Source organism: Sitophilus oryzae, unplaced genomic scaffold (assembly GCF_002938485.1).
Source record: "Sitophilus oryzae breed Bouriz unplaced genomic scaffold, Soryzae_2.0 scaffold_1189_pilon_pilon, whole genome shotgun sequence".
NCBI classification, from domain to species: domain Eukaryota; kingdom Metazoa; phylum Arthropoda; class Insecta; order Coleoptera; family Curculionidae; genus Sitophilus; species Sitophilus oryzae.
In genome coordinates, this window is record NW_022145825.1 from 711,366 (window position 1) to 735,589 (window position 24,224).

The following is a 24,224-nucleotide window of genomic DNA, read 5'->3' on the forward strand; positions in this document are numbered from 1 at the left end:
AACGGTGTCAGAGATGGCCTAGAAATGAAGATCGCTGTCATTATGTTTGTAACATTTTATGGTCATCGATCTTTATTTCTAAGCCAACTCGACGCCGTTCTTTCGATTATCCGGCACCATACAATGAAAAAACAGCGCTACAGTAGCCCAGGAAATGACAATCTATAATTTTGGTTGGATGATTAACCAATTTCCATTTCACAGGCCACTGTGACGGTATATTTTTCAGTTATAGCAGGTTATAGGGAATTTTATGTTCTGTTAAATGAAACCTCAAAACCATTAAACTGATACTATTTTTTTTTTAAATAAAGAGGTCTATTATCCTTAAATACTTTTTTTTCAAAATCAATATTGGATTAAGAATGAAAAGGCTATTATGTAAATCGAATTTTATATTTTTAACCAATTCCAAGTAAAAGGTATTGCTAACCAACCAAAAAGGTTAATCTCTTTTTCTTTAAAAATAACTTATTCTAAACAATATCAAAACAAGTCTTTAAAAATGCTATATTTTATTTAAATTATGTCAACAAGTTAGAATAGAATCACCCTATTCTGCGACATTGTTCAAATCATCCAAAGAAACACGGAAAAAAATATATTATGCGGAAATAAAGTTACTACGGGCTCGCAGAATGTGGTGTTTCCATAGACGGTAAAAAAAATGTTTTTTAAAAAAATTTACATAGAGTTAAAATTAAATTATATTTATTGAACATTATAGTTGTCGCAAAAAAATTTGCCAACAAATAAAAGTACAGGATTTTTTTGTTTTGTTTGTAGAATTCAACATCGTATCGACGTTTTTTTTTACTCTTTTAGCCTATACGGTGTTAGAAGTTTACAGTTTAAGCTGTTACAACTGGTCCAATACAAATATAAAGAGTAGCTTATTGAAAAGGAGAGAGGACCTCTGGACTTGGTAGATAATACGTTCACGTTATTCTTGCTGTAACTAATCCTCCCCCGTTTAGCACGACATTATTTGTCCAGAGCGGTATTTGTCTTAACTGCAATAACTACCTGAAAATCAAAAAAACTGTAGATTAGAAAAATATTACTATACTTTATCCAGCGAGCTATTATACGGTTTTGACAGACGAAATACAAATAAAATGATAGAAAAGGACAATCTACTTTTGACTTTCTGTCATATTACATTAAATCAATAAAATGAAAAATATACGAAATCATATACATGTACTGATTTCTTTGGAAAATGGACAACTATGAAACTATAAACCGTTCCCGGACACAAACGGTACAGTACGTCTGCTGGATCTGTGTCTATGAAAGGAATGCTGACAAAAAACATTTAAATTAACAGTAATATATTTTATACGTCGACTTGAGGAGTACGTCACCGCAAATCGCTCCGCCCACTCATTTTATTGGCCACTTGCAAATTTGTCGAATTTTTATTGATGGGACGCGTCGTCTAATTTTTTACGAAAAACATCGAGAGAATATCGTTTCCCCTCTCACGGATACCCCGTAGCTACAGAACGGACAGACGTACTGTACATTGTGAAACAGGAAATTGTAGAGAGAAACAAGCCCTATAACATAGGATACAACATTTTAATGAACAGTGCTTTCCATAAAATCAATAAAATGAAAAATATACGAAATAATATACATGTACTGATTTCTTTCGAAAATCGACAACTATGAACCTATGATCCCTTCCCCGACACAAACGGTACATTGTGAGACAGGAAATTGTAGAGAGAAACAAGCCCTATAACATAGGATACAACATTTTAATGAACAGTGCTTTCCATAAAATCAATAAAATGAAAAATATACGAAATAATATACATGTACTGATTTCTTTCGAAAATCGACAACTATGAAACTATGATCCCTTCCCCGACAAAACGGTACATTGTGAGACAGGAAATTATAGAGAGAGACAAACCCTATAACATAGGATACAACATTTTAATGAACAGTGCTTTCCATAAAACCAATAAAATGAAAAATATACGAAATAATATACATGTACTGATTTCTTTCGAAAATCGACAACTATGAAACTATGATCCCTTCCCCGACACAAACGGTACATTGTGAGACAGGAAATTGCAGAGAGAAACAAGCCTTATAACATAGGATACAACATTTACTGTCCTCCATTCACGCAGTTGTGCAGCTCTGAACTGTTCAAGAATGCGACACTCTCACTCCATTCTATTGAGTCATAAAGTTCCAGAACTGTTCCGCGCCATATGGCGGCACGAGGCTATCGCGCACAGCTCCTTTCAGAACCGTTCTCGAGTAGCCCCAGGGCGTAAAGCCCGGAACTCGAAGTTCGCGAATGGAGGACAGCAAATTGAGTCATAAAGTTCCAGAACTGTTCCGCGCCATATGGAGGCACTAGGCTATCGCGCACAGCTCCTTTCAGAACCGTTCTCGAGTAGCCCTAGGGCGTAAAGCCCGGAACTCGAAGTTCGCGAATGGAGGACAGCAATTTTAATGAACAGTGCTCTGCATAAAATCAATAAAAAGAAAAATATACGAAATAATATACATGTACTGATTTCTTTCGAAAATCGACAACTATGAAACTATAAACCCTTCCCGGATGAATGAATTTTAGAATTTTTAGAATGAGTGGGAGGGGGGTTAATCACTTCGACCTTACAGATCCATTGTGTCCCTACCCTTCCCGGATACAAACGGTACATTGTGAGACAGGAAACTGTAGAGAGAAACAAGCCCTATAACATAGGATACAACATTTTAATGAACAGTGCTTTCCATAAAATCAATAAAATGAAAAATATACGAAATAATATACATGTACTGATTTCTTTCGAAAATCGACAACTATGAAACTATAAACCCTTCCCGGACACAAACGGTATATTGTGAAACAGGAAATTGTAGAGAGAAACAAGCCATATAACATAGGATACAACATTTTAATGAACAGTGCTTTCCATAAAATCAATAAAATGAAAAATATACGAAATAATATTATACATGTACTGATTTCTTTCGAAAATCGACAACTATGAAACCATGATACCTTCCCCGACACAAACGGTACATTGTGAGACAGGAAATTGTAGAGAGAAACAAGCCCTATAACATAGGATACAACATTTTAATGAACAGTGCTTTCCATAAAATCAATAAAATGAAAAATATACGAAATAATATCCATGTACTGATTTTTTCGAAAATCGACAACTATGAAACTATTATCCCTTCCCCGACACAAACGGAACATTGTGAAACAGGAAATTTTAGAGAGAAACAAACCCTATAACATAGGATACGACATTTTAATGAACAGTGCTTTCCATAAAATCAATAAAATGAAAAATATACGAAATAATATCCATGTACTGATTTTTTTCAAAAATGGACAACTATGAAACTATGATCCCTTCCCCGACACAAACGGTACATTGTGAGACAGGAAATTGTAGAGAGAAACAAGCCCTATAAACAGTAGCTGTCACTCTCATAAATATATTATTTATTTGGATATATTTTACTTCTAAATTAAATGCTATATCTAATTATAGGTACTATAATCTAAATAATAATAAATATCACCTGGATCATTTTACAAAAGACAAAATAAAAAAAATAATTTTTTTATTTTTCTCTAAAAATTTCTATACATAAATTTGGAAAACTATAGTGGAATTAACCATTTTAGAAGAAGCATTTTTCTCAAAACGTCAACAAAAAATTTTTTCCTCTTGAAAAGATGATCCAGAGACATACTCATGACACAGAATTTAAGATTTCAATAGACGACATCCAAAAATGACAAATGAAAAAAATAATTTATAGGCTTGAAACTTTGAATAAAACGATTAAGGATAGAGCATATCAAAAAACTTACGTCACAGGCGATTATAATAATTATTTATTGACACAAACATCCGATGAGCTACTGAAGCAGTAAGTCAAATTGACGTATCTAAATTCCATAGATAAAGGAAATAAATTTAGATGGGAATGCCCGTCAAAATTTTATTTCGCGAAATTGTTTTGGGTCGCGACCGTTGTACGCGATCTGGCGCTACTATAGCAGTTGCCAAGAACAACCGCCAAACAATAACAGAAATAATTTTCTCTTGTCAAAGTCAGAATCTACAAAAATTATAAAATCTTTCAAAATCTAAACTGCTTTCATTGAAAAAATTCCAAAAAGTGTTTAAAGTGTCCATTTCCAAAGTAATTATTGCTATCTTGTGAGTAATGCATTTTTAAGAACAGCAGTTCCCAGCACCTTTTGCAGGCAATCTTTTTAGAGTACTTCCATATTTTGCTTTAAAATAATTAATAAACAATATCGTAAGCACTTAGTAAGCACTTTGTCACAATCCACAACACAAAATGAACGTATTTATACACTCTATAGCTCTAAAAACTTTAAAAACACCTTTTTCACATTTAAAATTGACAAAATAATTAATTCAAAATTTCTCAGCTGTTATTTTGATAAGTTTATCATAGGCAACTAGAATACACACTATCATGACAAGGACTACAATGACGTCACAACTGTCAGCTGAAGCGCGGGAAGAGGCGAACATACGTCTTATGAGCAATCCTATTAGTTTACCGTTCTTGGGGCCCCACCTCCTTTCCTTTCAGCCAAAGAAAATGTCGCTTAATTTTACATATAAACGTAAAAAACGGTATTAAATGCCCATCCCTAATTAACATTTCCTCTTTTATCTCTGATTATCATGATTACATTATTTAAAATAAATATTTTCTAAATTTAAATCTGTAACTTTTAAGAGAAGACATACATGAGACTAAAATTATCATTGATCATCAATTTAAAGGCTACTGTAGCACAGTTTTTTTTCTACGGTACAATGTACATCCAAAAAAAAAACAAGTCAAATATTTGTATAAAAAATGACTCTAAACATTATTTATTTAAATTTCAGTAAACTGTAGAATCAACCAAATTTCTAGAACTGTAAATGTAGTAGTGTATCAACAATAAATGTACTTTGTTTATAGAAGAACTTGGGGTCCATTATATAAACATTTCAATTCAAAATATTAGTTTTTTAAAAGTGAAAACAGTAGTAGTAGTTCTTTTTATGTTTAAAACTAGTTTTTTTAGCCCATATGACTGAGTCACCCAAAATCTAAAAAAATAACAATAAAGAACTATTTTAGAATTAACATGACATTGGTAAGGTCAGACTGTTGCTGTTTTGAATTAAAAAATTAACAGACGGGTATAACAATGCATAATGTACCGTATGATCGAATAAAAACGGCGTCAGTGATGGCTATGAAATGAAGATCGCTGTCATTTTACATGTTAAATTATATGGGGAATGTCATTGATATTCATTTCCAAGCCGACTGGACGCCGTTTTTTTTTGATAATATGGTATTAGAAAATCAGTCATATCATCACTTACTTCTTCGCCACAGGATTTCAAAACGGTACATAATATATCTTTTCCGGCATCGTATTCGGTACGTAGGGAGGCCCCAACATCACCATCGGGTACCTTAAGGTCTTCGCGTAGATCACCATTGTCAGACATGAGGGACAGGTAACCGTCATCGGATATGTCGGTCAACTGGTAGTCTTCACGCTTGACATGTGGCACGTCCATGTTGTGTGTAGAGGGGCAAATATCTTCATACTTCTTGCCTATGATCGATAACAAGAAAAAAAATTGTTAAGATGTCTATCTCATCTCTGATCTAAAATATAAACATTTGTTTATGATTTGAATATGGCCTAGACCTTAAGAAATATTGATTGTATATTAAAAAAATCGTCACAATTTTAACCTTCTAAATTAAGAAATTTTAAGAGTTTTCTAATTTGAGAAGATAAAATTAAAATTTAATTGAAATTGATAACCTTTGCTTCATTATTTTATTATCATTATTAATAAATTATCTTTTCCTAAATTCACCACTGTTTATGAAATTTAAAACCTTTTATGCATTTTTATTGGGGCAAAATGCTTTTAACTTAAGATCATTTCATGTGCCTTTTCTATATCTTTGCTGATTAAACATATTTCACATTATGACAATTAGCAAGATATATTTGCAAATTAAATTTTAAATAGGCCTAAAAGATCAATGATCCCAGTTCATTATCCTTCTAATTATAACCTTACTTAATGTAAAAATCTGCAAATAATGGGTTTAAAAAACTAATAATCTTCAAATCATTCAAAGCCTGTAAAAAGTAGCATTTTTATTGTGAGAAATCACTGGTTTATCAGAATATCTAACATTATAGTCCAACTTAATTTATAATAAATATCTGAAAATTTGTTTTAAACATCTGCATCAATAGGTATATTAATAAACACACAATTTAAGTCATTTACCTGAAAAAATATCAATTCCAACCAAATGAACTTTGGCATGTCCGTGCTTTCCAGTTTTAGAAGTGGACATTTCTACAATTTTACATGGCCTTCCTTTCAGCATGACGAATCCGTTTTTACGTAGGGCAGAACATTGCATGGGGTAAGTGGCAGAAGCACCGGAGTCTCCAGTCTCGAAATGGGTATCCTCGATATCAGCCATGGTCGTTTAGATTTGTTGTGGCAGACTTGAAAAACTAAACATAAAAATCATATATCATTAAAAGTGACTAAGAAAGGGCATTTTCCTACAGGCTAAATACGCCGAATACTTTATGTACACGCGGCAAAAACTGCATGTGGCCGAATGGTGGCCGACAAAGAAGCCGCATTTATTTACACTGATAAACAATAAACTCTTACGGTTTTAATGAAAGTAACCCTCTTAGGTCGCTTGGTGTGTGGTAATAAACGGTGAAACTATATGTTTCGGCTTCGTATTAATGAGAAATACTCAGTTTCTCTTTGGAATTCTGCAATTGAGGCAACATGGCGCGAACGGACAGCCAAATCATGCCCTGTCAAACGGCCGAAATACTTGATTTGAGAATGGATAATGAATTGTCAAGACTCTTACCACTTTTAGTTAAAAATATAAATGTTTACCGATAATTATATCACAGCATACACTATATTTATTTCTTATTTGAAATTGAATTTATAAAAAAAATATATACTCACATGTGATCAAGATGGAAACTAATCCAAAAGAAATTGAAGACGCACGCGCGAATAAAAATTAACGACAAGCGACACTAGCGCCGAATACGGCGGGAAATTTAAAATATAGTTTCTAAATTTGCTACAAAACAAAATAATATTTAAATTATTAACTGGATACATTAAAGAAACGTATTACAATAAAAATATGTGTATTTAAAATATTAATTTCAATGTAAATTTGATTTATTCATATAAAATTAGAGGAGTAGGTCGTTTGTCATTTTCAAACATTTGTAGTTCAAATGAACAATTAAATCTTTGGTTAACGACAAAATTTGACAGTTCTAAAAATAATTATATAAGAATATTTATTTAAATTAGTGAATTGCCTGTAAATCTAGAAAAGTCTCAATAAAATTCTTTTTTCTAGCAGTAAGATAAAATGCCCGTTCTAAATAAAGTAACTCTTAGTACAGAAAGCCAAGGTATCGTATATTTTTAAAGGTTGAGGTGGGCTTGCCCATTTCATTTATTTTTTTTTAGATAACGAGGGAGATGAAGTTCCTCAAGAGACTGCAAATCCTCCTACTACTGTTAACGATATCGACATAATTGATCCAGATACTTTAGAACTAGATTTAAATCATGCCAGGATCCTTAAGCTTCAAAACTTGGAACCGTTAACACAAATCGAAAGGTTGTATTTGAGATGGAACTTTATCACAAAAATTGAAAATTTGAGTACATTAACCACTCTAAAGGAATTGGAACTTTATGATAATCAAATTACAGTAATTGAAGGTCTTGATGCATTAGTAAATTTAGAGTATGGAGTAAAAATAGTAGATGTTCTTCAATTAAATAATGATAAATTACTTTTAGAATACTGGATTTATCTTTTAACAGAATACGTGAAATTGAAGGATTGGATAATCTGTTAAATTTAGATAAACTGTTCCTGTCATCTAACAAAATATCAAAAATTCAAAACTTAAGCCATCTGAGTAAATTAACTTTATTGGAACTTGGCGATAATAAATTAAGGGTAACATTAATTTACTTTGCTTTAGTCTTTTTTAATTTGTTTTATATTAGGAAATTGAAAATCTAGAAGGCTTGGTTGAACTGAAATCTTTGTTTTTGGGAAAAAACAAAATTACCAAAATTGAAAACTTGAGTCATCTTGAAAAACTGACTTGTCTAAGTTTACAAAGCAATAGGTTAACAAACATTGAGAATTTAGACAAATTCTCCGAACTTACAGAACTGTATCTCTCTGAAAATGGTATAACAAAAATTGAAAATTTAAGTGAACTTAAAAATTTAGAAACATTGGACCTAGCACAAAATCAAATCACTGCTATAGAGAATATTGATGCTTTAGAAAACTTGACAGAGTTTTGGGTAAAATTTTGTTGAAATTAATTTTCTTTTTGGTTATTTATTTCCTATTTTGCAGTTAAATGATAATAAAGTTAATGACTGGAACACTGTAAATAACTTGTCAGCCAATAAAAAGCTTGCTACAGTATATTTGGAGCGAAACCCGGTCGCAGAGGATCCAATGTACAGAAGAAAGTTAAAGCTGATTGCTCCTTCCTTGGAACAAATTGATGCTACTTTATGTCGTTAAAATGTCACGCAAGTATTCCATATTTTCCTATAATTTTTTGTCATTAACGTCACCCAAGTATTCCATATATATTTTAATATTTATTGTCACACGACAACTTCACAAAGTGTGAAAGTTTATCTATAGCTTTGCACTAACAAAAAATCTGTACATTTATGTGATAGAAGAAATATCTAGACTTAGTCTAAGAAGTATCTAGACTTGTTTTTTTTGTAAATACTTATATGCTTATTTTTTGTGAGAATAATAGAATAATTATTCCTTAATTTCATATATTATAGATTCGAACAAAGGATTTGAATTTAAAAGTGTCATGTTTATTTTATTAATCATTTGTTTCAAAAACATCTTAATAAAATTAACTACTTCTTAAGTGGGTAATAAAACTATATGTTGAGAGATTGTACAAATAGATACTAATGGGAATATTCATCAAAGATTATTTTGTAAGTAGCAAGTTGTTAGGGCAGCATTTAATTTTTTTATTTATATTTTTATTACTAAATAAATCAATAATAGATATAATTCGGAGTTAGAATAATCTGTAATATATCTGTCAAAACTAAGAATAAATAAAATGATAAAAATAGACTGTTTTATTTAGATAAGTATTGGAAAATTATTTTTTTTCTTCAATTTTAAACTACACAATTTAAAAATTGTTTTCACTCAAAATAAAAATAATTGACAACCTTCTTAAAGCCAACTGGCAGTAAGTGCTATTAAAAAATAACGAAGAGTCAGGGCCAAGTCATGGCGTCTAGGGCTTGACCCCGCCAAAATTATCATTGATCGGCATTCCCCAGCCGTCTTTGACGCCGTTTTTTTTTTGATTGTATGGTATATGTATATAGAAGAATGCAATAGTGTATATTTAAATGTATATACACAAGTTTTAAATAAAACACACAAGTTAAGAAACAATTTTTTATTTAAATATATCTATCTATTTCTTTTAATTCTTTCAGGCTTGTCATTCTCTTTAGAAAGACATACTAGGTATTCTTTTTGGTTAACAACCAAAAATAAGGTCAAGAAACGACTCATTTCATTGACTTGATGTCTAAAGTCATTCAGGCAGTCTCAAAAAGTGTCTTTTTCTAAGCGAGACACTGTAAAAAGTCGATAAGTCGGTAAAATTTAAAAATTTCCGAAAAATTACTATATGTTGTCGGTCTTTTTTCGTTTTCTCGTGAGGTACTCTTCGGGATGTCGGTAAGAAACGTGTTTTCGCAAGGCGTCTCGGCTTCGAGACACGTGAGGACACGATTGGCAGGCGTGATAGGCTTCCTCGTGCGTCTCCATGTGCACCCTCAAGTTGTACTGGTTGCTCAGGTACTTGCCGCAAAGAAAACACTTGCAAGTCTCTGAAGTATCCTTGGGACTGGCCTGCTTCTTTGCGGATGGAATGGGATACGAAGGTACTACGTCCTCGGGGGTGCACGGACTTGTGTTTTCTGGCGTTACTAATAACAGACAAAAAAAAATGACTTGCAATGACTGACATTCTCACCAACTGGAGGCGATTCAGTCACACAATATAAAAGCCATACTTCTATAAGGCTAGTAATAACACAGATTAGGTATACTATATGTATACAGATAAAAATCTTATCCCTAATTCGTGGTACGAAAATTGTTTTTTATGACGATGTGCAAACGAGTAAAATTTCCTGTGCGTAAAAATAAACTCGCGTAAAATAACAATAAACAGCGTAATAGAGCTAAACCGAATAGCGTGCATGGGCGTTAATAAGGCCAGGTGTTATTTCCTTTACATGAGGTGGTATTAACTCTCTTCATTTATAGTTATCCGATCGGAAAAAATTCTGTTCGCGTCGCGTCCGCGTCCGCTATTTAAACTTAACCTAACTTTGAATTTTTTGAAATTGTTTTGTTTACTAGATATTTTAAAACTAAAGGGCTAAAGTGCTTATTTCCAGTGCTTCATTGTTCAACGTCTGCCAGTGGGTTTAGGGCAACAAGCAACAAATTCTCTTAGAAGGGCTAAGTCGTCATCTGCTGTAAACCTAAGCCTCTTTATAGGTTCTTTAATATTGGAAGAGGTAGAATCCATATTTTGGGCCATATTTATTTAATTAAAACTTATCTCAGCTACTTAAATATCAAATTACCTAATAAAACTAAAGTAATAATTCAAACATAACATAAAATAAAAGATCTCGCCGCTCGCCGGCCGGCCCCGGGTGTCAAATGTACCCGCACATGCCCATTTAAGCAATTTTTAAACGTTATTTAGAAACAGCGCCACAAAATATACACCATACAGAAGCGACAAAGAGATTTGCTTCAAAATTTTTAGGAGGGGGCAGTGCTGGTTAACTGTCAAACGTGACGTCAAAGAATTATACACCAAAAAAAAATTCACGACCGCAGGTATAATTATTTCTAGATATTATGCATAAAAGACTAAAAAATATATTTCATAATTATTTATTTATTTTTAATTCTAAATAAAAATACTGATTTAAATCCCTCTAGTTTTTAAAAATTAAATAAACCTGCCTTTCATCATTTTCTATTAAAATCTAACAATTTTCTTTCAGTGTGAAATGCTGTTCAAGGCGCACGGATGTCAAACGTGACGTCACGCAATTAGTTCCCATTTGACCAATGCTATTCAAAGCTCTTTGTCGCTTCTGTATGGTGTATATTCTGTGACAGCGCTTGGTGTAATTGATCCGCAAATTACGTCAGGCGGTAACGTTATTAGCGGGTGTTGCGTTAAAAATTGACTCGCGCATATCGTATCGTAACCATGATAAGGTACGCGTAAATACTGCATGACGCTATTCGGTTTTCCGATATCTCTCTAATAACTGTGCCGGTCAAGCGCTGTGCACAATTTTAGAGGCCATAAGTGGGCGTGCTATGTGCGCAAACTAGTAACCTAACTAGTGCCCGATTCCGAAAATTGGAACCACGAAAAACTATAAAGAAAAAACAAAGTTTATAATCTATATGATCTGTGGTAATAAGGACCTTAATCATCTGCTAAGAGAGTGCGAGCGCAACAACCTGCAGAATGCTACAAACCATCGCTATAAACAATTAAGTTGGTTGGTCATTTGACCTCTTTGGTTACAGTTTTTTTAGTCATTTTACCTCGTTGGTTTTTCTCCCACGTTGGAGATGATGATAGTCTCGGTCGTTTACTATCTGTCGATAAATTGATGGCTGTACTGTAGCCGCTACTGTGCCGTTTGAATGTAATACTGCTGGGTACATACGAACTACTTTCGGATGGTTCCTCTAATGAGGTAGCGTCTGGTACTGGTTCAGTTCTTTTGGTACTCGATCGGTCGCTAGATGGAATGCTTTCGGCAGATACGTCTTTTTCAGGTACCTAATAATAAAATACATAGTTATTAAAAGTATATAGGTATATATCTTCTTTACTGTAGAATTTAGAAAGAAACTTTACTGCAGAATTATAAAACATATGACACTGTCATATATTGTCTTATTGAAGAGACTGACTACATTGAAGAAGATCAACTAAAAAAAGACGAATAGTGGCTTACTTTCATGTCGCAAAGTCCTTGGATTTTGAGGAGTTTGGCTACAGACAGCAGGTTCGGAAGTTGGTCTTTAGAGACTACACACTGACCCCTGTATATAAAGGCTAGCATGGCCCTCACATCTTCTATACTCGCGTTGTGTAGAACCACAACTGGATGTTGTGTATGTTTCATCTCCTACATAAGAAGAATAAAAATATATAAAAAATGGGCTTGCCATAAAATTCTTAATTTAGACTAAATTTCTGACTAAAAAAAAGTTCCATGAAAATTATAAATTGCCAAAAAATTATAAAATTGTATTTGGTTTACTATTTAATTATACGTTTTTATCTTGAAGAAATTATACTATAGATTTTTAAGAAAAATTATATATTCTGTTGCAACCTCTAAAAATGCCACCGTCTACGGGTGAGTCTTAAATAAGTGCAAACATTTTTAGGAGTAATATATTTCGACCCCAAAAACACGTCTACGAGGTTTTTCGGGTTTTTCAAAAATTGAATATTTTTTGGAAAAATTTTTAGATTCTTTTAAATTTTTAGTTAAAAAACATAATATCTTCATAATATGGCAACGTAGGTAGTAGAATTTACAAGAAAGAAAACCCAGAAAAAAATCCAGTTGTTCTCAAAATTTAAGCAAAAAATCATTTTTTTTGGAAATTTTCAAAGTAAAATACCTTATTTATATATATCTTTATTCTATAGAAAATGACACTCTGAATAGAATGACATATCATATGTCAACTTTTGACATTTTCGCTTTAAAAAACGTATTTTAAATGTCAATCAGTGCCATGGCTGTGTTAAGAACACTAATTTTTAATCAAGGAGCCTTGCAAAAATAGTTTTGATCGTCAAATGTTTTTCGTGTCTTGTCCTGGCCGGTTAAAAGATGCCCAAATCGTATTTTTAATCATATCTCAATTTTTTCAAATGGAACGAGGGTGGCTCATTAGCATATTTGGAAAAAGCATTTTTTTACGAATAATTTGGTACAACACACTTGGTATTTCGAATCAAGTTGTCGTTATGAACCGTATACTACAATTTCAAATAAACCATATGCGAAAATATCAAAAGTTGACATATGAAACGTCAACTTACTCAGAGTGTCATTTTCTATGGAATAAAGTAGAAATATACCGAGGCGAGGGTGCCATTTAAAAATCAAAAGTTGTAGTCATTTCCCGTGAAACAGGAAGTGACCAAAAACAATTGGATATGTCAATCAATCCTATTTTATGTCATACACTAACATACCAAATATCGTTGTTTTATCTGAATGATCTCAATTCTCTAGTCTGTCTCCCGTCTTAATTTATTTCAAGTAAATCGGCCCGTTTTTAGTCAACACAATGTTTTACATGACACGTTTTGCCTGAGCAGGTAAAACGGTAAGACTGACAGGTAAAACGTTATGTGTAGACAAGGCCTTAGAGATATACAGACAAAAAATACAAAAATAAAATATTTGTATTAAAACAGTTTCTTAATTTTATGTCTCTTAGTTTGTATTCGACCGCTAGACATCAAAACAAGCGAAAATTAAAATCAGCACGGTCAAAAATAACCCTAAAACCGCTTACTGGACAGCTAAAAATACACCAAACTCTGCGAGCTGGGAAATATTTTTAGCCCCAAGTCCCATCGACTCATTCGTATTTTTTTCTCACAAAAACAAGCAAACTTGCGCTTACCTGGAATAGCTGAAGAAAATAGACGCTACACATCGCGAGTATGATTTTGTGCGCCTTGATGTGCTGGGCGCCAACGGAAATGGTCACGTCGCTCAGGATGTCGTTCTCCAGCAAGTAGGGCAGGTTCTGGATGAGCGTGGTCTCGTGGTAGTGCCACTTGAGCACGAACTGGTCAGTCATCGCGGCGTTCACGTGGTGGTCAGTGTGCATGATAAGGGAAAAACCGGCGTACTGGGACGACGGCCGCATCAATGTTATCCAGGCTCGCTAATAATAGCGGTTCCTGGAGAACAAACAGGTGCCAGAAAATTTCGTAATTCGTTTTAAATGGGATTTTTTCGCTTTTTGACTAAATTAAGAATAATACCTGTGTGTTTATATTTATCTATTTTCTCAATTTATTTAATTGAATTATTTATATCGGTTTTATTTAAAGTGAATCATACACTTCGGTTATTTTGCTCGGTTTTAACTAGAGCATTTAATCCCGGAATTCCGATTTTCGAGCTTGAAATCCCGGGATTCATTTTTACAGTTTTTCATTTATTTATATTGTGTCCAGTTAAAAAAAAGGTGCCCGGTGGCGTAGAGGTACAGGCTCTCGTCTACCAATCTCAAGGTGTGGGTTCGATTCCCACACCCGGCATTTCATCAGCCGACTATTTTTATTAAAATAAAAATAGTTTGGGTACCTATATAGGTCGACTCAGCCTTAAATGAGTACTTGGGATTGACAATCCTGAGGTAATAATAGGCGGTTGAAGCGTAGTGCTAGCCACATTACCTTCCTTGTATACCGAACGGCTCTAGTATGGCAAGCTGTACCTTGCTACTCCCCAGGCGTTAAACGCTATATACGGGAGCTATTATTATTATATATTGTGCCTAGGTGTTTCAAAATAAAAATACCGTTGATTGAAAGAATTGGGAAGATATGCAACCTAATGGGCCAATTCGTGACAAGACTGATTTGATTTCCCCTGACGTCTGAAGTGCTGTACGGTGCAGACACCAATCGTTCTGCGGCCAACGCCTAAAACACTTATTTTCTCTAATTCGGCTAGAGAAGGCATATCGAAAACGGTGTGGAACTGAAAGCGAGTGTTGCCATATTAAAATGTGTAATATCTGTAATACGTTTGACGAAAATATTTTTGGATGAAAAATCCGCGTTTATGTATTGAAAATTTATTCGTTAAACAAAAATAAAAATTCTTTATATGTCGTATGATCCAAAAAAAGTTGTTTAGTTGGCTTGGAAATGACGATTATTGACATTTTTACCATAATATTTTACATATGAAATAACAGCGATCTTCATTTCCAAGCCAACTCTGACGACGTTCTTTGTTTAATCATATAAAATTATATTAAATTATTTAATGATAAAAAATCCGCATTATTAAAGCACTGTACTCAAAATCCGCAAGTCTACGGATTAATCAGTAGTTCTGGCAACACTGTCTCCGGCAACCACTCACTCTGTCGACTGAAAGCAGAACTCCGGTACAGTATTCTTTATCCACAGGTTTTGTGCCACGAAATCGCCCATAAGGTTGCATGCGCATCTTCTTATTTCTTCAGTCAACGTTTAAACTATTTATGTTTTAGGTGTATTAATTAGTACTGTCGAGTTAAAAATAGGGGTATAAAAAGCTTAAAAAATGAAACACAAACATACAATAAATGTAATAATATTTTTATTTGATAAATATAGATAATACTTTGTTATAATTTACTCAACCCATATACATGAAAAACAATCCCTCCATGAATCGTACGTAGTTCAGTTAGCAGAAGCATACCCTCAAATAGTTTCAAAATACTTTTCTTTGATCAAAAAAAAATACAAAGTGCAAAAATATCAAACTTTTAAGTATAAAAAACGATTTTTTATAAATACTTTTTTGTATATACTATGTTTGTAAAAATACAGTAGGAACATAAAAAAAATGCTTTTTTTAGTAGAAAATACAAACTAAATACTACTGTAAGAAACTGAAGCCTATGTGCGTAAGCAAAAAAATGTTTTATAAATAAATATCATAAATAAGGAAAATAAAAGAAATCACATAGTAGTTAAATGCATTAAGCCGAAAGAGTTTTGAAATAATTTCAAGAAAAATAAACACCGTTTTTTGTTAGTTCCTTCAAAAAGACTAGAAAGGAGTTATTGTCCATAACTTCGTGTTGCAGTCTTGTCCAACCGAGACCAAAGTAGTGTTGTCTACCCAGGACAGTTTGGTAATTTGACTTTGAGCATGAGCATCTATATTAAATAACAACAGAGATTAGAAAAAAAATTGTATGTGCACTACGTACCAAACCAAAAATAACTAAACTTGTACGGGGTATCCCATTTTTGTGTATTTCATAGGGTTTTTAATTTATGATTAAAGATACAAAGATGCTGTTTTTATATATCACTGCTATTTTTTATATGAAACTAAAGATACTACACACAGATTTGTCCTAACCCTCTTACAAGAACAGTTAACCTAATAGGACTGCTCATTCAGCCAAAAGTGTCTGCCAAGTGCATGCGAAAACTTCTCGCTTTGTGACGTCATTGTAGTCCTTGTCATGGTTATTAGCCCTTATCCGGCAACCAATAATACACACACGTGCATTATTGGTTGCCGAATGAAAATGTCCATTATTTAGTTTATTTATTTAAACTAATATGTGCGGTATAGAAAATTGTATGAAAAATATGTATGCAGTATAGAAAATTAACTGTATAAATCGTATTAAATACTCGGATAATGCATTTTTAAGAACAACAGTTCCCAGCATCACCTTTTGCAGGCATTCTTTTTAGAGTACTTCCATATTTTGCTTTAAAATAATTAATAAACAATATCGTAGGCACTTAGTAAGCACTTTGTCACAATCCAAATCACAAAATGAACGTATTTATACACTCTATAGCTCTAAAAACTTTAAAAACACCTTTTTCACATTTAAAATTGACAAAATAATTAACACAAAATTTCTCAGCTGTTATTTTTATAAGTTTACCATAGGCAACTAATAATACACACTATCATGAGACAAGGACTACAATGACGTCACTACTGTCAGCTTAAGCGCGGGAAGAGGCGAACGTACGTCTTATGAGGATGAGCAATCCTATTAGTTTACCGTTCTTGACCCTCTTACTTCCTGAAATACAAGGCGAATTTGAAAATGTTGCATTGTATCTCTACTAACAAACGAAAAACCCTCTAAAACACACGAAAATGGGAGACACCCTGTATAAAGCCACTTACTCTTAATTATAATGTGTTTGGCAGGTTTTTCCACCGACCAAATAATAATGCTTGTGTCCAGACTACCGCTGGCCACCAATTGAGAATCTGGAGACCACGCAACACAGTTTACCCTGGCATTGTGGAAACCCCACTCTTGTTTTGTCGCTGGCTGAAAGATTTTTTTAATATTCTTTGATAACATAACAAGAAAAAAAGAAACAAAAAATTAAATTCCACAGTACTTACAATCTTTTTCCACAGAAAGCAAAATTAAATAATATTGTATTAGTTAAAAAACTTAGAGCATGTTATAACTAGACACGCTTATTTCGTCGGCGATATGAAGCCAATATAAATGAAGATTTGCGGTCATTTCAGGGTAATATGAATGTGTTTCGATTAGTTCCCATATGACGTCAGTTCTAGAGATAAATTGGCTTCATATAGCTTACTACAGGGTTGAAAAAAAACATGTTTTTTTATTTTTTAAATATACGTGTTTTTTTTATGGTTTAAAACAGTTAAGCAGTACAAAATATTTCGTCCAACTCAACTAATTTATTTTTTTATAATCTTAAAAATAATCAAGTATAATAAACGTTTTCTAATAAATAATAAATGTTTTCTAATAAATTAATCTTTATATATCTTATGGAAACAATATCTTTTTATTTTTGAAAAATAAAAGAATGAAGTGATAAATAAAATTTAAAAAATTTTAATCCTGCTTGTAAACAATGAGATCTGTATTTTCTTGTCTCCTTGATTAACTATATTACCTTATCAGAGCACTCTAAATTAATAATCAAAAAAAAATAACAAAGAAATATGCGAAGTTTTATTTTATGTGTCAAAACAGCAATAAATAAAATGTCTATTTTCAGAACGTAAATAATTTTGAAAATTTGGAAAACATATATTTGAAATAAAAGTATTTTTAAAAGTTTTAAAAACTGTTTAAAAATCTTGATATTCACTTACCTGATAATCTTCTGTGCCATAAAGGATAACCTTCCGATTTGCATCACAGGCGACGAGATATTTGTCATCAGGTGAGTAAGAAACGTCAGTGACAGGTCCCAGATGCGTCAGTTCTTGTAACAGTTTCAGGTTATCACCGTCAAGTTCGTATATATGAACCTAAAATAATAAAATTGTCTAAATTTGCCTACAGAAGACATAATAAGTCAAATTGAAGAAAAAAAAAACAGACCAGACCAGTCTTCAGATATTTAAAACTTACCTTATTGTCACCAGACCCCCCTATAGCAACATGTCCTCTTGGCGAACAACTGACACCTGTAGGCTCGTAACCGACCTTCAGAACGCTTAGTTTCTTGTTATCTTTAGCTACCGTGATCTCATTTACGCTAGCTACAATGATAACGTTCTGTTCTTTCAGGATATCCATGCCTCTGGGCTGCGAGCCCAGCTTTAAGTCTTGCGGCCTGTAGGCGTTGCCTTCGATGTCGATTTGCTTCAAACTGTCATCTATACCGACGGTGTAGAGAGTGCCGTCATGGACTCGCATACTATTGATTTGGTTACCGTGTCCAGCACCATCAATCTGTTTAATGGGGGGGAAAAAAAATGTAATATACTGAAATAATTAATGGCTGATGCTCTGATTTTAACCCTAATCATAGTTTTCACATATCAATCTATAAGATTCCAGTTTCTATAAAAAAATTGTTTTAGCTGAAACTGCGTTTTTTAGACATCTTCATGTTGAAGAGTATTTAGCTATTTTAAATGTCATTATATTTCTATATAATGATAACCAGGGTTGGCATGATTTAAATCAAAAGATTCAATTTTATTAAAATTATTATAAATCAAATAACAACAACTGTAAAAGTTATAAACATGTGTCCTAGAAAACTAACAAAATATTTCTATAACAAATACAATAGGTGATGTATTTATTATAATATTGCTAATATCTTCGGTTTAAAAGAAGATATCAAGATACGGATTTCGCTGACTTTTTAAGCTTTTATTACTCTTTACTATCAGCTAAATTGTATATACTATTGCATTTAATTTTTTTGAAAAAACGCGCAATGTTTGTTTAATTGTAAGACAGCGCCCCCTAGCGGCTACGCTCAAAAGCTTATTATTATTATTTTTATGGTATAATATAGAGTAAGGAACGCTCTTTTAAACGAGCCCTCGTTTGTTGGATTCTGATCATCCAGTCCGGAGTTATTAACATTTAAATAAAGATAGATCTAACCTTCCCCCACCACTTTATCTTAGCAGATAGGGGAAAATGGTACTGACAAAAAAATCCAAAATTTATTGAAGATTATTAAGCTATTATTTATAGCACCCTTTATCTAGGCAAAATTCTGTAAAACTTCTATTTTCTTATTTTTCCTAGCAGTTACGCTCTCTAGCGGCCGTTCTACAAACTTGAAAATAATTTCCAGTAATTTCTCATAGCCTCAACTCCTACATATTTTTTAACTGGTTTGAAGAGTAATAACTTTTTGTCCGTACCTGTATAAAACTACTGAGTAAAAAATATACTTCCACCAAAATATACTTCCACCATCCATATATACAACCAAACATAATCATATAATTTTACATACCTTTTCATTTTCACCATTCTCAGTGTTCCACCTGGTCACAATACCATCATGAGATCCAGTAAAGATAGAAGTACGATCCTCGCTTAAAGTTAATACAGTAATAGGCTTATTGTGGCCCTTTACAATTCTAAGAGGTTTATCTGGATTATTCACATCCAAATAGTTAATAAACCCACTCAGCGACACAGAGAGCAGATATTCGTTTTGCCAGAGACACGACACCTTAAAAAATTTAAAATTTTACATATTTATCTAAAAAAAATCTATTTCTTACCTGTTGATCTTCTACAGCGTTGCCCAATTTAAATTCTGAAACGATTTGTCTGGTTTCCACGTCCCAAAGTTTAGCGGTTTTGTCGCCGCTAGTTGTAAGCAGTTGCTTACCGTCTGGACTCCAGGCAACCCCGTACACACCGCCCGCGTGTGCTGGGCTGCCTACCTCTCCTACCAAGTCGGAAGATGTGCCGTCGTAGAGGAATACTTTCCCATCGAATCCAGCGGAAGCAAACAGGTTACCAGACGGTGAATACCGGACGGCTTGGACAAATCTAGAGTGGTCCTTTGCAGAAAAAATTAAAGTGACATAAATCCTTAAAAACTACAGCGTAAAAACTAAGTAACTACATGTAAAATGCCTAGTTTTTTATGAGGTATGTTTCACGAAACCGTAAAAACTGAAAAATATTTACTTTCAGAGAACCAGTAAAACCATAAACTAAGTTAATCTGTGGCAATCTGTCACAACTCTAAAATCTCTATTCTTTCTAAAGGTTTCAAGCTCCGCCTGTTGACGTGTCGTCAGACTTAGTCAGTCTATAAAAATGACAGACAACTGTCAATGTCTTCAATTTTCTAGTGTTTTTTTTGCAAAAAAATTAAATTGATTTTTTCCTATACCGGGTGTTTTTCAATAGTCGTTCATCTCTATAACTTCATTATTTTTTCAGATAAAATCACGAGATTTGGTATGTTAGTATATAACATAAATTGGGATTGATTGACGTATTCAGTTAGTATCTGTCACTTCCGGATTCACCGGAAATTACTAAAACTTTTGATTTTTAAAATGTACCCTCAATATCTTTTTACTTTATTATTCAGATTGTACTTTTCTATGAAATAAAGTAAGATAATACTGAATAAGGCACCATTTAAAAATCAAAAGTTGTAGTAGTTTCCAGTGAAACATAAAGTGGATAAAACTAATTGTACAGTGAATCAAATGCTAAAGTACCAAATCTCATTTTTTTATCTAACTTTTGAAAAATACGCGGTATACCAGGGATGTGAAGGATTAAAAAACCTTAGTATAAAAACAATTTTTTACGTGTAAAATACCTAGTTTTTTAACAAGGTAGTAAAAGATCTAGGTTCACAAATTAGTAAAACATCTCAAAAAAAGTTGTCAAACTGTTAATTGTGTTTCTAAAGATCTCAAACTGCGCCCACTGACGTGACGTCAGACTAGACCTGGGAGTCTATAAAAATGTTAGAGAACTGTCAATGTCATGAATTTTCTCATTGAAGGGACTTTATTTTATTTCACTGAGTGACAATATTACCAAGAATTTAAAGAAATGAACCAGTTACAAACTAAGGATAGCCAAAATATTTAATCTTTAAAATTTAAATATCTTATTTGCATATTTAAGCTATTTTCATTATTTAAATTTCTCATTATGACTCATTATCAGATCAGAACCATTAGTCATTCCCTAAACAATAGAAAATAAAACAAAACCAAATAAAAATACCTGCTTGGTCATCTTGAATTTGAATGGAGGTCCTTCAAACACAGCAATAGTGTTATCTTCACTTCCAGTGATAATCCTAAAAGGCCTAGCAGGTCTAAAATCGCACGAATTGATTGGTTTGGACTGTCCAGAGATTTCTCCAACTGACGTGCCGGTTTCTGACATAAAAACATGCCCGAACCTTTCACGGCCTTCTCCCACAACAACCATTCTTTGGTTATCAGGGGACCAGGCAATGTCTTTGATGGGGCCACCGAAAGGATGGAATTCATTTTTAAGGATGTGCTCTTTGTTTACTGTATCCCAGATCCGTACTTTTCCTGATTGATCTATAGAAAACAGGTATTTTTAAGACGCCTTATAAAAAGATAACCTAATCTATGAAATATTTCTTTTATTAATCATAATATACTGAATGTAAGTTGAATAAAAGTTTAAATAAATATACTCCACCTCCAGAAGCGATGTAAAATCCACTGGGTGAATATTTAGCAACATTCACTAGGCAAGAATGTTCGGTATAAACATCAGAAATTGCTGGGTTCTAAAAATACATTAATTTTCATTATTTAAACTTTTTAAAAGCTACATACTTAGTTGTTAATTACCAGAATAAATACTTACTGCAATATTCCTTATTATAACTGAATTTCCGTTAGTATATAAAAAGTTCTTCCCTTTGGGATCTCCACCCAAAACAAGTGGTTGACCTCTTTGGGTTTTAGGCAAAGTTGCATAAATACTTTCTGAAATTCGCACGTAAACCAAACAATAATAAACAAAATAGCAAAACACAATACTTACTGCAGGCGTAGGACATTTTTTAGGCCCTTAGTTCCGGTTTTGGAAAAATACCAAAATAACGTCGAAGTCTCGGACTAAAATAGTTAGGCACTGTCTAGGACCGTTGAAAAAGTACAACACAAAGTAGGAAATTGTGAAATTACCCTTATAAAGATTCTTGGCACTTATTTCTATTCACTTTAGTAATCGTTGAATTTTATAGCGGTTATGTTATCCATATATGGAAGTGTCAGTGAACGTCATTAGAAAAGGATACTATTTTTTTCAGCGAATGAGATAGAAAATAGAAATGTATTGAAGCCAAATACGTTTTAATAAAATATACGGAGAGTACCGCTTAAATTCCTGTCCCGATGTTGAAGGATGGCTATAGAATGTCAATGCATTTCCTACATAAGTCTATCCTTGTTCGGGAGGAGGTTTTCTGCGCTTGCTCGATCTGTAAGCACTTTGATTGGACAGTTCCAAATCATATGATATGTTTTGTTTTGGTTTTATTTATTTTAAGTTGAGGTTAAACACGTTCTAATAATTGAATTTTAAATCTTTCGAAAAATTGGAAGTTTTTTGTTAAATATTCTGAAATCAAATAAGTTTGATAATGTAACATTATGCGCATATTTATCAATTGAGATATTTTAATCGTATCCAACATGTTATGGCAAAACACTTTTTCAACCAAAAGTTTTCAGATATCTTCGATTTAGTTATTTTCGAATGTTTATTTTGTTTATATCTATTACAAACTCAAGGAGCAACAGTTTTTTACAAGTAGTGTTAATTTTGATGCTGGTGCAATACTTCTACTCGTTAAAATAAGTTTATTATAAATATTACAGACATTTAAAAAAATAGGCTATGGAATAGGTATATAAAAATTATTTTATATCTGTCTCACAATGGGGGGCTCCTAGTAGCGTAATAGGTATCTGCAGTGCGATTCTGTAAACATTTCCCTGTCTAGTGACTCATCAATCGTATACAAATAGCATAGGCTCGATAGGAAATTTCTTGCTACAGAGCTTACAGAATCCCATTGCTGATTTCTAAAATTCTTTTTCTAGATAGGCTTCCCGCATCGAAAAACTCCTATTTTATGGTATGTAATTAGTATTCTGAAGGTATTAAAATATTTTAATATCAATATAGTTTTTTCACTGAAACTCGAGTTAAATCTTAATATACATTATTCATATTGTCGTTTTAGAGATTGTGCTTTTATACTTACTATTATGAAAATTTACTGAATAAAATATATAGTTGCAATCCTTTTACTGAACTCCTTAATTTCTTGTTTTATGAGGGGATAATTTTTGCTTATTTAGGTACTAATTTTAATCAGACCATTTTTTAATGAACTCATTTATATTTATATCATATCGTTCTAAGTAGACTTTGTTGTGTTAGACAATTATTATTAAATAAAACGAATGAAAAAAAGTGACAGGTACGATATTTTTTTTTTAAATTCAAAAAATAATTTAGTAAAACCACAATTATTAAGAAATTGTCTTAAAAACTTCGTAGTACAAATTGCATATCTATTTCACTTTTTTTAAAATTCAAAAAATAATTTAGTAAAACCTCAATTAAGGAACTGTCTTAAGAACTTAGTATTACAAATTGCATATCTATTTCACTCGACTTAAAAATTGCAGCAAAACAAAGTATAACAGTACATTTTTTACTGTCTATTGTTTCTTTTACTGCCCATGTATTTATGATCAATAATCAACATCAGTCCTGGTTTAAAATGAAACAAAAGTAATTCTTTATTATTAACATATTTTTTATTAAACAAATATAACTAAAAGTATGTACATATTAAGTTTATACATAAATCAAGCTAGATACAAAAAATATAATTATTTACATTGTTG

General features: G+C 32.5%; 4 protein-coding genes across 8 annotated transcripts; 1 reads left to right on the forward strand and 3 right to left on the reverse strand.

Annotated features, from left to right (window-relative positions):
* Positions 1–498: 498 nt before the first annotated feature.
* Positions 499–7,159, reverse strand: LOC115891657 (eukaryotic translation initiation factor 5A). Of its 4 annotated transcripts, none has more exons than XM_030912195.1 (4): positions 7,077–7,159; positions 6,357–6,592; positions 5,421–5,659; positions 499–1,026 (listed from the first exon to the last, which is right to left on the reverse strand). In XM_030912195.1, the coding sequence occupies exons 2-4, from the start codon at positions 6,556–6,558 to the stop codon at positions 985–987; spliced, it is 483 nt and encodes a 160-aa protein (XP_030768055.1). In that variant the 5' UTR covers positions 6,559–6,592; positions 7,077–7,159; the 3' UTR covers positions 499–984. The 4 variants fall into 4 exon arrangements, with proteins under 4 accessions (XP_030768055.1, XP_030768057.1, XP_030768058.1 ...); XM_030912197.1 differs by lacking the exon at positions 7,077–7,159 and adding an exon at positions 6,973–7,065; XM_030912198.1 differs by lacking the exon at positions 7,077–7,159 and adding an exon at positions 7,002–7,031.
* Positions 7,160–7,380: 221 nt separating this feature from the next.
* Positions 7,381–9,278, forward strand: LOC115891658 (protein phosphatase 1 regulatory subunit 7-like). Its single transcript, XM_030912199.1, has 5 exons — positions 7,381–7,543; positions 7,602–7,884; positions 7,941–8,103; positions 8,154–8,462; positions 8,518–9,278. Exons 1-5 carry the CDS (start codon positions 7,501–7,503, stop codon positions 8,689–8,691), a joined length of 972 nt encoding a protein of 323 aa, XP_030768059.1. The 5' UTR covers positions 7,381–7,500; the 3' UTR covers positions 8,692–9,278.
* Positions 9,279–9,604: 326 nt separating this feature from the next.
* On the reverse strand, positions 9,605–14,198 carry LOC115891659 (protein tramtrack, beta isoform-like). Its single transcript, XM_030912200.1, has 4 exons — positions 13,936–14,198; positions 12,237–12,410; positions 11,818–12,058; positions 9,605–10,157 (listed from the first exon to the last, which is right to left on the reverse strand). The coding sequence occupies exons 1-4, from the start codon at positions 14,182–14,184 to the stop codon at positions 9,853–9,855; spliced, it is 969 nt and encodes a 322-aa protein (XP_030768060.1). The 5' UTR covers positions 14,185–14,198; the 3' UTR covers positions 9,605–9,852.
* A 1,415-nt stretch (positions 14,199–15,613) lies between these two features.
* On the reverse strand, positions 15,614–22,622 carry LOC115891661 (actin-interacting protein 1). Of its 2 annotated transcripts, XM_030912204.1 has the most exons (11): positions 22,345–22,622; positions 22,165–22,286; positions 21,994–22,084; positions 21,541–21,869; positions 20,061–20,345; positions 19,787–20,008; positions 18,433–18,756; positions 18,171–18,329; positions 17,436–17,438; positions 17,208–17,358; positions 15,614–16,204 (listed from the first exon to the last, which is right to left on the reverse strand). In XM_030912204.1, exons 1-11 carry the CDS (start codon positions 22,358–22,360, stop codon positions 16,095–16,097), a joined length of 1,812 nt encoding a protein of 603 aa, XP_030768064.1. In that variant the 5' UTR covers positions 22,361–22,622; the 3' UTR covers positions 15,614–16,094. The 2 variants fall into 2 exon arrangements, with proteins under 2 accessions (XP_030768064.1, XP_030768065.1); XM_030912205.1 differs by lacking the exon at positions 17,436–17,438 and having other exon boundaries at positions 22,345–22,619.
* Between the last annotated feature and the right edge of the window lie 1,602 nt (positions 22,623–24,224).